Here is a 13,076-nt window from a genome sequence, read left to right as displayed (position 1 = left end):
TGGACCCTGGTAGAGGGCTGGCATCCCTATCTGTGTTCTTAGCACACTCACTATTGATGGTATTCACTGAAAAGTTTAGCGGGCGATTTCTTCACTTAGCAAAGCAATACTGGAAACCGCCATGTCTGCCGCTATGCATGCGTATTGCGCCCGCACTTTGCGGGGGAAAAAAACCAGCATGCATTGTCTACCCCAGTTCAACCAGATTCTCAGCCGTGGTGTTAACAGATGTATAAATAATTGCGCTCACATTATGTGGTGCCATTCTCTTCGCCCTTGAGAACTTCTGATCTCTGGAGAATGCAACCGCAGCTGTGAACGAAAGTGGCAAGGGGCGCAAGAGGCCGACGCTGTGGTCGCCTGCGACCACTGATGTCGACACGAGTGCTCTCTAATGCGTACTTGAGTGCAAAAATCAAATAATGCTTTTAAAAAAATGCTTCACACGTATGCCAATTTTGATACGATGGTAGCGCAGCAGCTAGTGCATGTGAAGTCATCTCCCAAGCTGTGCCGTGCTTGCACTCCCTAGCTAGCACAAATACTGGCGAATCGAAGCACCCTCCAAACAGATCACTTGATTTTGGCTTTCGCACGGCAAAATTGTTGGCAATGATATTTTTGTTGTCCTTGAACAGGTTACAGAACTTGACACATTTTGTGGCCGTGGAAAAATCGGTGGTTTTTGGGTAGTCCAGGAAATATATTTTTTCCTGCCACAGAAATTATTGAAGCTAAAGTGTAAGGTATGAAATGATAAAGGAAGGATAGGTCTTTTCAACAGTATTGATTTCAAACAACAGATTTCTTATGAATATTACAAAAAAAATATCAAAACAAAAAAGTAACAAAAAAATTATGAAAACATCAATTGTACTTTGCAGAGAGTAAACATTAAAAAAAATTAAAATATACACTTTAAATTGCAAGGCCCTTATAGAATATTACTGCAAATATAAGTTTTGTAAATACCAAAGTTATTTACATACAAAAATATAAGCACTAGTGTCTATTATGCCACCACGCGAAGCAGTTTTTTGACGTGGTGAAACAAAGGTTGGCTCCACTCTTTGTGCAGCCGGCGCCAAGTGGTCCCACTTAAACAAAGTCTACACCCTGCAGATAAGAGCTGTACCCTTTAGAACAGGCCGGATATGTTTACATCAACTCGCAGCAAAGATAAAACAGTCCGACGAGAAAGAGAAACTTGTCGGCGGATACCTGCTGATGTTCCAGGGCAGTTTCTTGCACTTTCGCCATCCGTACTAAGTCTGATGAATCGAAGTCGCCTTCTGTGTCAGTGCTGCTACCATCATCCAGAAATTACAGCTCAGATTCATTGGAATCCGTTGAAATTCACCGTTGCCGTGGCGCATCGGCAAGCGGCAGCGACACCATAACTGAAACCACGTGCGCCCAACTGCGCGGAAGCTTTATCTGCGCAGTTGGGCGCACGAAGTAAAAGAGTAATCCCCCCGTGGCGGCGAAAAGAAACTCGAAAGCGAAACTGATACAATACTTCCTCTTTTACTCTTTGGATGGCATTAGCTGTCCACAAGCGATCGGAGAGCGCCAAAATTTGAATTTGTATTCATTGATAACGTACTATCGATGGGAATAGGCGCAGTTGCAAAAGTGTTAAAGGAGCGATGAACTTTCACTAGCATACGCACGCAACTTGGTCTATCATGACGCGGTTGCAAGGCTCTGAAGTTTTTTTTCGCTGCAGTCGCGCGCCGATTTAAAGCGTGTCTGGCGATAGGTAGATCATAGGATGCTGCACGGAACAGTATTTGGCGTAGAGATATTTCTTTGTGTTCGGTGGCGCACAGTTTGGAACATCAGACAGCTCTTGCTGTTGTCATGTGCTGTGCTCCATTGGGCACCAGCACGGCCAAGTGCCGCGCCATCTAATGGAGCTCAACGTAACACAGACGCTGCGGCACATACATGGCAGCCCACACGCAGGGTTGCCTGAATGTGTGCCACACCAGTGAATGCAACCTACAGCACACTCGAAGCGCTGTCGCTAGCACGCACGAGCCACACAATGTGCAAGCGCTGCGTCCCTACAACATTTTGGGGATGAATACTTGCATGGGGCACTGAAAGTGTTTCTTTTGAGGTGACTGCAGCGTGGTTCACTTGGTCTGTATACGAGCGAGGTGTGTGTCAATGTCGCAAAGCCGGTGTGTGATGTGGAGCCAATTGCAATGTGTAATTTTTGAGTCGTGCTCAAAACAAGATCTGTTGTACAGTAGGATCTCGTTAAACGGGACAGTAGCCTGCAAGTTGGTTGTTTTTGTATTCAGACAACGTACAAAAACACTCGGTAAACGGAACTACCATATCTGTGTCACTGTGTAAATGAAACTTCTTGTGGGACCCATTGCCAGAAGCCTCTGCTTTTTCTGGTTCCAGCTGTGTCCATTTTTTTCTCTTTTTTTTTAAAGGCTGTGGCTATTCTGCCGGCTGCCGGCCGATTAGCCTGGGAGAAAAGTTGCCGGCAGTTCCTTCCCATTGGCTGGCCCAGACCACGTGATTATTCTGCCGGCACATTTTCGCGGGTGCTATTTTGCCGGCTGCCAGCACATTTTCGCGCGTGCTATTTTGCCGGCTGCCGGCACATTTTCACAGTTGCTATTTTGCCGGCTGCCGGCACATTAGCCCGGGAGAAAAGTTGCCAGGAATTCCCCGGCAATGCTGCCCCTGGGGCCAATGCTGCGGCAGAAGGAGATGTCAACTTTTAACGTTGGGGACAAGTTTTCGAGATTTGCCGAGCTTGAGGAGAAAAGATTGATTGGTACTGTTCAGTGAATTACGTCCAGTTATAGAAACGAGTCGGCAAGATTGCGGCGGGCATGTCGAACTTTGACTCAGCCCGACACGAACTTTGACACTTTGATTACAGACAGTGAATGTTCCTTGGTGTTTCCTTTGTTGAATTTCAAGCAAAGTCGTACTATAAAGAAATGATCAACCAAAAAATCAAGATTGCATGGCTACAATTCACCACTTTATTTCAATGGTACGAAATTTTAAACACGAACTTCAGTAAAACAAAATTTTTCTGCGTGGAATTATGCAAAGCAGGCAGACGTCCAAAAAACATCTAATTCTGCGTTCATATACTAAACACAATCAGACAGATTAACAACAGCGACTTATGCACAATCACTACACTGCCAAACGTTAGCTCCCGGCTGCTTGCTGATACGCACACACGGCAAGTGGTTTACAACAAGCACAAATCAAAGTGTCTGTAATCAAAGTGTCAAAGTTCGCGTCGGTCTGAGTCAAAGTTCGACATGCCCGCCGCAATCTTGCCGACTCGTATCTATAACCTGACGTAATTCACTAAACAGTACCAAACAATCTTGTCCCCAACGTTAAAGTTGACATCTCCTTCTGCCGCAGCATTGCCGGGGAATTCCCGGCAACTTTTCTCCCGGGCTAATGTGACGGCTGCCGGCAAAATAGCCCCCGCGGAAATGTGCCGGCAGAATAATCACGTGGTCTGGGCCAGCCAATGAGAAGGAACTGCCGGCAACTTTTCTCCCAGGCTAATCGGCCGGCTGCCGGCAGAATAGCCACTGCCTTTTTTTTAAACTTTTATTGAAGCCTTGTTGGCCTCGAAAGCCTCGTCTCGTTAGTAGTAAGCCAGTTTAGCGCGACAAATGCCACATTGCAGTTCTTGTTCTAGTCGTTCGGTCTCGATTCAAGTGGCCGAAGTTGCAGGGTTTAGCTCCTGCCGCCTCGTTTGTGCCATCGTGGTGCTATTCGTTATTCATTACCGCGTTGCTGTCTTCTGAAGGTGCAGTTGCAAGGACTAAAAAAAAAAAATGATGCATTTTTAGTGCACAGGGGCTAATTGTTATCAAATACATAAACCTTGCGAATGCTGTGCCTTACCCTCTTGTAGTGTTCTTGCTTTCTGAAAAACTATCATCTACATTGAACTTTTAGGGCTTAGAGTTCCATGAAATGGTATAAAGTACATAAATTTGCACTTAATCTGCACTTAATTCGCACATAAATTTGCACTTCTGTCTCAGTAAAAGGAACTCCTGTTAAATGGAACTAATTTTTTCGGTCCCTTGAAGTTCCGTTGATCGAGAATCTGCTGTAGTTTGAAACATTTCACTTGAGAAATTAACCAATCCTCGGGACGATTGGTCTTTTAGTAAGTTTTTACTCTGCCCTAAATAATATGCAGTAGCAATGGAGTTTATCTTGCTGCATACTGAATGTAGTGCTAGTGCGTTTTTAGCATACCTATTGAATAGTGCTTTGTTGCAAAATTTTTGCAACGACCAAAAAAATGGGACTACAGGACAGTGGAAGTGTACGTTGATGTGCAACTTGTGTTTTTGGCAGCTTTAAAACATTTCCGCAGAACACAATGCATGTGTGCTCTATGCCTCCACCATCAATACCAAGTACCATTGTGCAGTTTTTCCCCAAAATTTCTTGAAGTGTGGAACAGAAATGTCATTTTTCTCTTTCCCATATTCGTTTTTTTTTTTTATATATATATATAGGTTGATCGCTACAGGCTGAAGAACGGCAAGCATATCATATGCCTTGCTCAAGGCCGGCTTGTGAACTTGGGCTGTGCAATGGGTCACCCCTCATTCGTCATGAGCACATCTTTCACAAACCAAGTGCTTGCTCAAATTGAGCTGTGGACCAAGAGTGATCAGTACAAGGTATGCGAGGTTTGCTCACACTTGCCTTCTAGGCCTACTGAAGGTTGGGTCACTTGCAAGGAAAAGCTGCCTGTAATAATAAATTGTTTTGAAAATATGCGACTCGCACGAGTCTGCACAGCACACACAAAATGAGTAACAGAAGGGTCAAAACAGCTCAAGAACTGTCCATTTTGTATGCAGTGCAACCAAGGTGTTCAATTGTTATGGTGCAATCATGTGCGGTTTTAGCCTTAAAATGTGAAAGGGCTGCACACAGGCAGGGCATTTGTTGTAAGCAGACTTGTGCCAAAATTCTGCCTTAAGTACAGCTGTGGAACACCATTAGGATTGTGCCCTTGCTCTGGCCACAGTGAGCGCTTAAAGGGGCTATGCAGACAAAACACAAGTTTGGTTCATTCGAAAAATTGCCTCGTTAGAATCGTACTGACCCACTTTTAATGTAAACTTCGCCCAAATAAGCTACATAATTAGGAAAAAAAGGAATGGCCATGCGACCGACTAGCTCATTTCCCATAACAGAACCTATGATGTCATATGAGCCAGCTCTGTGATTGGCTCAGGCTGGCAAAAGCAAACGCAAATTAGCAGGGCTGATAAGCTCTGTAAATGTAAGCTTGCACTCACATTTAGGACACATTCCTTTTATAGCAGTAAGAATGGTGGGGTAAACAGTGGAAGTTACGAAAGTGCACGTAAACACAGAACTACCGATGCATGCTGCTGTTGGTACTGCGCGCGCTATGCTGTTTTAGCTGCACAGCACTGCAGCGCTTTGGTGTTGTTTCAGACGATGCTGGCCAGTTGGTGTAACCACGGTGTCTTACGTGACCATATTTGTCGAGCGAACACCATCTTTCACGAAACTATTTTCTACCTTAACAAAAACAAGCCTGCTAAAATACGGGCAAAAACAAAGCGAAGGCAGAAAACGGCCCTTCGCGGTATGGTGGCGCCATCTAGGTTGACAAGGCTCCCCGGGGAGCACATATGTTGTCATTGCAGACGCCACCAAAACACGCTGTTTTGAGGGAGAACCAAATTTTAACTTAAATTGATTACTTTCTCGGTGAATAAAGCATCGTTTGCTTCTGCACAAGCACTGCGGGCACTACAAAACACGAAACCTTTTGAATAAAACAAATTTTTATTTTGTCTGCATGGCCCCTTTAAATACAGCTAGCTAAGGCTGCTTCAAGCTGTCGCCATTGGGAGAGGATTAACAACCCATGCCCTTTTGCGCGCTTTAAAAGAGGCAGCTGCCATGGCACATGTCGGCCATGTGACTGGGCAGTTTGGTTCGGCCAACGCCGCCTGTATAAACATTGCCTAACGCATCGCGCGCTTTTCAATGAGAAGGGTAGGGACGCTTAGTTCAGGCACTCATCCGCTACGTGGCTCGCGCCGGCGGACATCTCGCCTTACGTCGCTGCTCGCGAGTCGCGAACGCTGCACCCATTTCTATGACGTGTGTCTGTCAGCTTGCCTGTTGGGTTTCAAGAGCTGTTTTGCTCACATCTTAGCCGCGACGGGGCACTAGTTCTGGGGCGCACTGGGGATCTCGTCCAACATGTCGCTCGCTTCATACTTGCTGCATTTTTCCAAAGATAACTGACGAAGGCGGAAACGGAAAAACGATATTTTCGGATGGTGCAGCCATTATTTTACCGATGTTTTTCTCTCAGGAGGATTTAGGAAAAGAAAAAATTGCGTGCACTTTTTGTTTCAGGCACTCACTTCTACCGTTATTTTATAAAAATATCACGTGCTTGTAAATTTCAGGAGATTACAGAAAACAAAACGATAAGCAGCTGAGGGGTCCGCCACACTGTCCGGGCGCTTCTACAGTACAGTCCTCAATTTTAAAAGTGCGTACCGAAGCGGAGTGCGAACAGCAAGGGCAAAACAAGGCCGAAATGCGGAGGGTACAGAGGGGGATACCCCACTCGGAAAATTTCGGGGCCTGTGATCCATGTAGATAAGCGCGCAAAGCCGGCATCAGCCTGCGGCAGCACAAGGGATTTTGCTCCAAGGAAAAGGCGGTTTTATCAGCGACAGACCAAGACAGACAGGCATGGTGAAAAAGAAGGCGTAGGAGCGCCGCCTGGGGAACGCTAAACAAAGTGTCAACTATTTTGCATAGTTGCCGAGAAGCGGCGCTGGCCGGCGGACATGAAAGCACGCAGGAAGGCTACGGAGCGGGGAAGGGTAGGAGAGAGCAACAGGAGAGTGGCTGTTTGGCCATTTTTCGGTCACGCGTTAGGCAATGTTTATACAGGCGGCGTTGGTTCGGCCCATGTGACTGTGGGCAGTTTGGTTCGGCTGTTGCCCTGCACTGTTTGTAAAGCCTGCAGTGTTGCCAATCACAGCTACCCAAACAGTGGCCACAGAGCATTGGTTTTGTGCACTTCGGGGGAGCCTCACTTTTGGCAGCTTTGCAAACGTCTACGCTTGTGCTCACCCATTGTCCTCCGTTTAGGTCGGTGTGCATTTCTTGCCCAAGAAGTTGGATGAAGAGGTGGCAGCTCTTCACTTGAGCCACCTTGGAGTGAAGTTGAGCAAGCTGACCAAGGAGCAGTCCTCCTACCTTGGAATTCCTGTCGAAGGACCTTTCAAGCCCGACCATTACCGATACTAGATTTGCTGCGACGGTGACTGCATCAGCCTTGTTCGTTGCGGGTGCACACTTGTTCCAGTGAACTGATTTTTTACGTGATAATAAACTGGCATTCTGAATGTGAGCTTTTTCTTTTGGAACTATCACATTACATGAACAAATATGTCGCTTCAGCAGGCTTCCTCTTTTAATTCCCAAGTCTATTTGCACCCAGTGCAAGTTTGTTTTGTTGGTGGCAAATTTCTGTGATCAAACGTTAAAAATTTTCTTGTTCTGACCTGCTGCGGTGGCTCAGTGGCTAAGGCATTGTGCTGCTGAACCCAAAGGTCCTGGCTGTGGTGGCTGCGTTTCTGATGGAGGCAGAAAGCGAGAACACCCGTCTGTCAAAATTTCTGTGCACGTTAAAGCAGGGGGCACATAAGCAGAGAGAGATGCGTATTCAAACGTGTTTTTGCACTATGGAAACCGGTCCGGCGGCAGCCAGGAGCACGCATGAAGGCTACAGGACCGGTTTGGGAGAGGGGAAAAACGCGAGCGGGAATGCGTCGCCCTCCGCACATGTCCCCCACTTTAGGATCCCCAGATGGTCAAACTTAATCCGGAGTCCTCTCCTACGGCTCTCCTCGTAGCCCACAAGTAGCTTTGGGGCATTAAACCCCACAATCAAGCAATCAAATCAATGTTCTTGCAGGATTCAGGTAGGGCATTTATGATTCAGGTAGGGTATTTATAAGAAAAACCACATAATGACGGCACAGTCAAAAAGAAATAACAGGATGGGCACAGTCTGTGTTCTGCTGTTCTTTTTTCAATGTACCTTCATTAATACGCAGTTCTTCTCATAAATATACAACACCAACTCCAACGAGCCCAACAACGTGCTATGCGGAGCAGGTTGGGCAGCTTGCTAACCTTGATTTGCATGACTAGGTTTGTTGAGTGAGAAGGATTCATATTTTCAAAACTACAGCTACTGCACTCAGGGAAACGACATTTGCCAGCGTTTTGGATCTAATTGATAAATTTATATTAGTTCATTTATGCTTTCAAAATTGGCGATTCACTGTAACCAGTAAAAAAAAGACTGCCGGTGAGGAAAAATGGAATAAATGGCTTGAGTTCTTTCCTTATTTTTTAACACCTTCTTTTTAAAGTTATGAACACTGTGCAACTAATTGAGTGGGTTAAAGTTTACAAGGCATAACTGAATTTTTGCATTTCCTTAATTTTTGTAATAGTACATACATAGCGCAGCTTGCTTTTTACCAGCCCCCTTGCCGAAGGTTGGGTGTGCAGGGTGGAAATTGTCAGGCTGCTACCACATGTCCATGAACCAAAATAAAGCTGGTAACCATGAAACACATTAGCATTATTGCAAGTATTGCAAACCAGTGATGCGAGTGAAGCAACTGCAGATAGAGCATCTGCCTTTTTTTTTATCCTTTTGAGCTTTAGGAATGCTGAACTGGTGTGGTAGCACTACACTGCTTTGACATGAAAGGTTACTAGTTGAATGGTACAATGCAGCCATAGATAAAGGTTCCACAGTTCCACATCAATTTCTCAACGCATCAAGTTTACCCCTAGTCAACGTGTTTTGTGCACATGCACTTCTCCGTGAGGTTTTTATGTGCACACCGCAACCGAGCAGGAGGTAACGAATTCCGACACATGCTCTTGGACAGTATTTTGCGGACCATGCTCGCTCAGCCTTTGCCTGTACAGGGACCAGTCAACAGCCTAACATTGTGACTGTTTTGCTGATTGTGACATAGTATCATCATTGTCTCCTTTTTTGTGCCTAACCCCTTCTTTCTTCGTTAAAAGCTTTGTTCATATAATGACCGACGCATGATTAATGCTCTCGGGTTTTAGGCCTGTTGGTGTGGTGTAGGGGAGAAAATCTTCATACCTTTGGCACATGACTTTTAACTGAAATTAACAGCCCGTATAAAAGGTAAGAAAATTCATAACAGGCTTTTACTTCTGCTTTATCTGACAATAAAGCCGAGCTGTTGTGTTTCAGTTTAGAGAGGTATCATTCAAGTAAGCATTTCTTGAAACTTCCTTGAAGTTCAAAGGAAATAAAAGGACATGACGCCTAAGTGTTTGCATGTTTTTTCCATGAAGTTACAGCTGAACAAGGTATAAGGTAGGTCTCATTATCTCCGCTACACCAAACTTTTGGGGCAACATTGTCACCAAGAACTATCCCCATTTTCTATAAAATTTGGTAAAGTAGCATTTACCAAAGCAAGAAACATCCAACATTTTCCATTTATCGATTTTCATTATCATACAAGGTTTTACCAAAATGTCATAAAATATATAGAAGTTGTGGATCACGTACTGTATTTACTCCAACACTTGCACTTTTTTTAAGACTGTTACACGGACTCCAGCGCACAACTTCAGCTGTTTGCCAATCACCCCCAATTGTAGCAAATGCCCGACAGCCTAAGTCTGCTGAATGTCACAACGCTCTGCAATTTGGGTCACACAAGTCGTTTATCACACAGACTAAAACGTAGCTGACAGTGAAATGTGTGCAATCCATATTACATCCATATTACGTGATTGGGCAGTGGCATGAATGTGTACCGTAAAGATGCGAGCTGCTAGTGTAACCACATAGCCAAAACTTCCCTGATGGGGAAAGCAATGTAACATAGGGCACAACCAGATTCGGAAGAGAGTGGGTCATGCACAAAATAGGGCTATGCTTCTGGCAAAGAATTCAGGGTTAATTCCTCCCTCCCTCGAAGCCATTGGCAAAAACACAGCAAGATGAGAGGCAACAGTTTATGCTTACACATGAAAACGCACACACACACCCTCCACACCAATGTGAGCGGACATGCTGATGCTCCACGCTCCTTAGGGAGACGACTGCACTCCTCGTTCTTCTAAACAACACACCACCGTCGCTCACAGGGGCTCATCGAGTGCATAAAATGAGAACATGAAGCTCCTTCCGATTAAGCTGGCAAGCAGCGATGCCAGCTAGAGGCTTGTCAAGGGCGGTTAATGGGAAAGCAACGTTTTCTGGGAACAACGGTGCTTTCCCATGTTCACAAACCAGGAACAATTATGTGCATCCGGGGCACTTTGTAAGCCTATAGGACGTGCATACTAGACCCTGCAGTAGTGCCTCGGCAAAAGAAGCTCTAGCTGAGTGGCTATAATTTCCCTGCCAAAAAAAATAGTGTTCTACCACGAACCAAGCCAACCTGAAAGGACAATTTGCTCAGTTGACTAGTGCTGCCCGATTTTCTCCACTTTCCACGAGGAATGCATCCACAATTAGTAGCGAGCACATATATTATACCATAGTGGCAAGCCTGAGGCAGGCAGGCTCACTGTCTATCTCATCTGTTATTACACACAAAATTTGAGTAGAAATAAAACAATCTGTGGTAATTGCATAAAACATTTACTGCCATAGCTGGTGCAACAAAGCAAAGATAAGTGCATTGTGCTGCACTGATCAGCAATAAGCACACTGTTTGTATACAGATTGTTGTGGTGTAAGGTGTACGGTGATCGAGAGATGAAAAGTGCTGCTAAAAATATAAAAAATTGAGGTTGTACTGGTAGGGTGCAGCTAGGCACCCGAGTCCAATCATTTATTGTTGAGGCTGTTTTTAATCAGCACACCAAAATTACGTAATAGTAGTATGGTTGTGCTTATTGGCGCAAGGGTATCTAGCACCAAAATTAGAGTCCAGTACAATAATTTACTGCTGCAATCGCTGCCCAGGAAAGGTACTCGCTACCAAAACAGAATACAATGTCAGCAATTTATTTTTCATTGGCAGGATCCTGCCCAGCATGATAAAATCGATGACAACACACATTCAACACATTGATGTTCTTCCCTTACAAACACTGGCAAAGCAATATAAACATTGATGCTGCATACTGAACCACGGGGTCTGTCTACCCACATATAAAACATGGGTCAGTTGAACGTGTCCCCTTTCGTGACCTGCAAGAATAAAACAGATCACAATGGGGTAAAAATGATGCATGCCCAATGACGACTGAGAATAGAGCAAAATGCATACTATCCAAACAACTTTTCAACGTGAAATGTATTCTTTCGCATAAAAAAATGTAAAATTTGAAGCTTTGGTGACTTAAGAGATACCACGGAAGGTTATGTGGTTTTCATGAATAGAATAGTTGAGGATTAACTCTGCTGTAATAACAATGTCACTACAGTGCTTTATATCTTTTTCACCTAGCTGCTTGATAAGTTGTGCAAGTGTTTTCTGTTTTCTGCTCCTAGGTAGGAAAGTGGAATGCACATTGTTACCACACATTCAAAACTACAACTGCAGGAAGCATAAATGTGCCATAAAGCACCATGTTTTATTTCGCGTATTGCAGAGCTATCAAAATGGCACAAACCCTGTTTAATATTCTACGATGAACACAAATCGAGCAATGGTGTTCGCTCGGAGGGACACAGCCATGTTTCCTGGCACGGTAGTGCAGGCAGCGCTTCTCACGGCAAAAGAAGGTACGGAAGCCAAGGCAACGGGCACAGCGATAAGGGAAACAGCCATCGCGCTGATGCGGGTCGGGCATGCTCACACTCTACCGATCTCAAACCAGGCGTTATCACTAGATGTCTCCCGCACAGTCCGGAGCACGCCGCTCGCACGTTATAGACAAGCGTTTTGCCAACTATACATGTGGAAATTGTACCAGCCATTCAAGTGAACATTTGTCAGAAACTAGCAGTTCAACGTACAGAAGCTGGATCCGTAATGCAGTTCTGCAATGTAGTTCTGTAGTTCGGCGGATGATGTCCTGGCAGGTAGCACACTACCAAAATTGCTTAGTGAATGAGACCCCAGATGAAAAGGTGCACCAGCTGTCCCCAGCTGGTGCAACATAATTGAGTTTGATTAGGCTGCAATAGAGACTAATGGTCACTCTTAAACCGACAGGATTTTGATACAAAAAATACTCACACTTTGTTTCAGAAGAGAGAAAACTTGACAAAGGAACTAAGCAACTTTTAAGATGCGGTTTTAGATCTACACCAAGCGCTACATGCACTTTGTGCATTAGATTACAGAGTCGTGCGTACGCTCTTGACATGTGGGCGCGGTCAAGCGCCTCGCCAGTTTGAGCTAGGGTACAGCAAGAGCAAGCACGTGAAGCAGTGTCACAGTTATGCAGTTTCGGGACTTCCTACGTCACAGTCTCTCAGAAACAAGAAGAGATTTTGATGCAGTGACCCCGCGCTGCAACATTACAAAACGTTGTCCTTTGGCATGACTCACTCTGGCTTCCAGATACTCTATTCTTCTTTCCAGTGACGTCAACTTTTCGTTAAGGGTAGCAAGCCTTGCTCTGCACGACATATCTGAAATTAGAAATTAGATATCTGAATTGGAAGCAAGCCCCAAGACAACATTGATCGTAACAACAGAAGTAGGTATGTTTACCAAAAGAGGTAAGAAAATCGACGATTTTCTTAATGCTTCCACTGATAATCTCGATGTACTCCCTGTTTGCCCAATCTTGCTGAATTTGCTTTTGTATGGCTTCTCTTTCAAGTACAGACATCGCTGGAAAATAAAACTGAACAGCGCAACAGTTCGACAATGAGCGAGTAAAAAGTTTGGGAGTATCAAAAGCAAGCCACGGAATTTTGGCTGCAGCCGAGGCTAGGGCTGGTCTGCAAACGACTTGTGTCTTGTGTTCGCCAAGACTCGCTCTTTGAGAAATAAAAA

At 44.9% G+C, this 13,076-nt stretch overlaps 2 protein-coding genes across 2 annotated transcripts in view; one reads left to right on the top strand and one right to left on the bottom strand.

Moving 5' to 3' along the window:
• Positions 1-7,445, top strand: part of Ahcy (adenosylhomocysteinase) — a 34,875-nt gene extending 27,430 nt beyond the window's left edge. The window contains exons 8-9 of the mRNA XM_077686631.1: positions 4,542-4,709; positions 7,189-7,445. Of these exons, the coding sequence (XP_077542757.1) occupies positions 4,542-4,709; positions 7,189-7,347 (327 nt within the window). The 3' untranslated portion in view covers positions 7,348-7,445. The remainder of the gene's footprint in view (positions 1-4,541; positions 4,710-7,188) is intronic.
• Positions 7,446-11,112: 3,667 nt separating this feature from the next.
• Hspc300 (hematopoietic stem/progenitor cell protein 300) lies at positions 11,113-13,024 on the bottom strand. Its single transcript, XM_077686633.1, has 3 exons — positions 12,789-13,024; positions 12,624-12,706; positions 11,113-11,314 (listed from the first exon to the last, which is right to left on the bottom strand). Exons 1-3 carry the CDS (start codon positions 12,907-12,909, stop codon positions 11,288-11,290), a joined length of 231 nt encoding a protein of 76 aa, XP_077542759.1. The 5' UTR covers positions 12,910-13,024; the 3' UTR covers positions 11,113-11,287.
• Between the last annotated feature and the right edge of the window lie 52 nt (positions 13,025-13,076).

Source organism: Haemaphysalis longicornis, unplaced genomic scaffold, assembly GCF_048455015.1.
Source record: "Haemaphysalis longicornis isolate Haplotype H1 unplaced genomic scaffold, Haemaphysalis longicornis Haplotype H1 scaffold_1, whole genome shotgun sequence".
In the NCBI taxonomy this organism is placed as follows: Eukaryota; Metazoa; Arthropoda; class Arachnida; order Ixodida; family Ixodidae; genus Haemaphysalis; species Haemaphysalis longicornis.
This window is presented reverse-complemented; position numbering and strand designations above follow the sequence as displayed.